At 46.1% G+C, this 1,256-nt stretch overlaps 1 protein-coding gene across 1 annotated transcript; it reads right to left on the bottom strand.

The window, feature by feature from the left end:
* Nucleotides 1-64: 64 nt before the first annotated feature.
* Nucleotides 65-1,219, bottom strand: LOC115081933 (putative olfactory receptor 52P1). The gene has a single exon (XM_029586180.1). The coding sequence runs from the start codon at nt 1,165-1,167 to the stop codon at nt 517-519; it is 651 nt and encodes a 216-aa protein (XP_029442040.1). The 5' UTR covers nt 1,168-1,219; the 3' UTR covers nt 65-516.
* Between the last annotated feature and the right edge of the window lie 37 nt (nt 1,220-1,256).

The raw sequence follows: 1,256 nt of genomic DNA, 5'->3' as shown, positions 1-1,256 counted from the left end.
GGGAGGGGAGGGGCTGGAGCAGGGACCGGAGGTTCCTCTCCACCATCCCCTGCTGCTGCGCGGGCTCCCTGCTCCTGCCCCTCCCTCCAGCCTTTCCCAGTGCTGCCTGGCTGCCGCTGGGGCAGGATGGCGGGGTTAGAGCAGTAGGCAAGAGATGTGTGGCCCTGTCCAGCAGAGTCAGAGCATGGGCCCAGGGAGGAGGATTTTGTTGGTGCACAGGGAGATGTTTCCTAAGGCATCGTGGCTCCAGGAGTTCTGCATTACAGTATATTTATTTATTTATTTGTCATGCACCTTTTCGAAAGAAAGTCACCCAATATCTATTTTCATCTTTTGGCCTGACATTCCCAAGTCACGTGTATTAGCCCAGCACTGAGGAGGGGGATTCTTCAGTTCAAACCTGTCCTTTAAGATCTGCCTCTTGGTCCAGCTGTTTTCAGGTGTTTACCTGTTATGGTATTTTTGATAACCGGAGGTTTTCTGCTATCATTTTTCACAGAGATATGAGATAAAGTTTTAATTGTCAAAATGGACTTTCCTTTTGAGAACTATTTTGAGGATTCCATCCCAAATCTCTTTTGTTTTCACTCCATAAACAATGGGATTTAACATAGGGGGGATAAGGAGGTAGAAGTCGGCCAGCAAGATATGAATATATAGAGGGACATTATGCCCAAACCTGTGAGTTAGACTAGAGAAGAGAAATGGCACGTAAGCAATTAAGATGACACAGATGTGGGCAGCACAGGTGTTCAAGGCCTTATAATGGGCTTCCTTTGACTGAAGCCTCAAGACTGCCCTGAAAATGAGAAAATAGGACAGAGCTATGCATACCAGATCAAATGCAGACACTAAAAGGGCAACAACTAAACCATACAAGTTATTAATTCTTATATCTGCGTAGGCCAGCTTTACTACAGCCATGTGCTCACAATAGGAGTGAGAAATCACATTGGATGAGTAGAACTTTAACCTTGGGATGAGCAATGGCATTGGCATTACTAAAGCTACACCTCTAACCACTATAGTCGCTCCTATCTCTGCTATGATTTTGTTACTTAAGATAGAGGTGTACCGCAGGGGGTTGCAGATAGCTATACAGCGATCGAAGGCCATGGCCACCAACACTGCAGATCTCATGGCCGAAAATGAATGGATGAAGAACATCTGGATGAGGCAGGTGTCAAAGGCAATCTCCCTGAGATTGAACCAAAGAATGCAAAGCAACTTGGGCATTACAGCAGTAGAGGAAACGA

The sequence above is a fragment of the Rhinatrema bivittatum genome, unplaced genomic scaffold, assembly GCF_901001135.1.
Source record: "Rhinatrema bivittatum unplaced genomic scaffold, aRhiBiv1.1, whole genome shotgun sequence".
Lineage (NCBI taxonomy): Eukaryota > Metazoa > Chordata > Amphibia > Gymnophiona > Rhinatrematidae > Rhinatrema > Rhinatrema bivittatum.
The sequence above is the reverse complement of the archived record's forward strand: the minus strand, read 5'-3'. Positions and strand labels throughout refer to the sequence as shown.

Excerpts from the sequence above, each read along its gene's own strand:
- LOC115081933 (XM_029586180.1), bottom strand. The coding sequence starts at position 1,167 with ATGTTCTTCATCCATTCATTTTCGGCCATGAGATCTGCAGTGTTGGTG.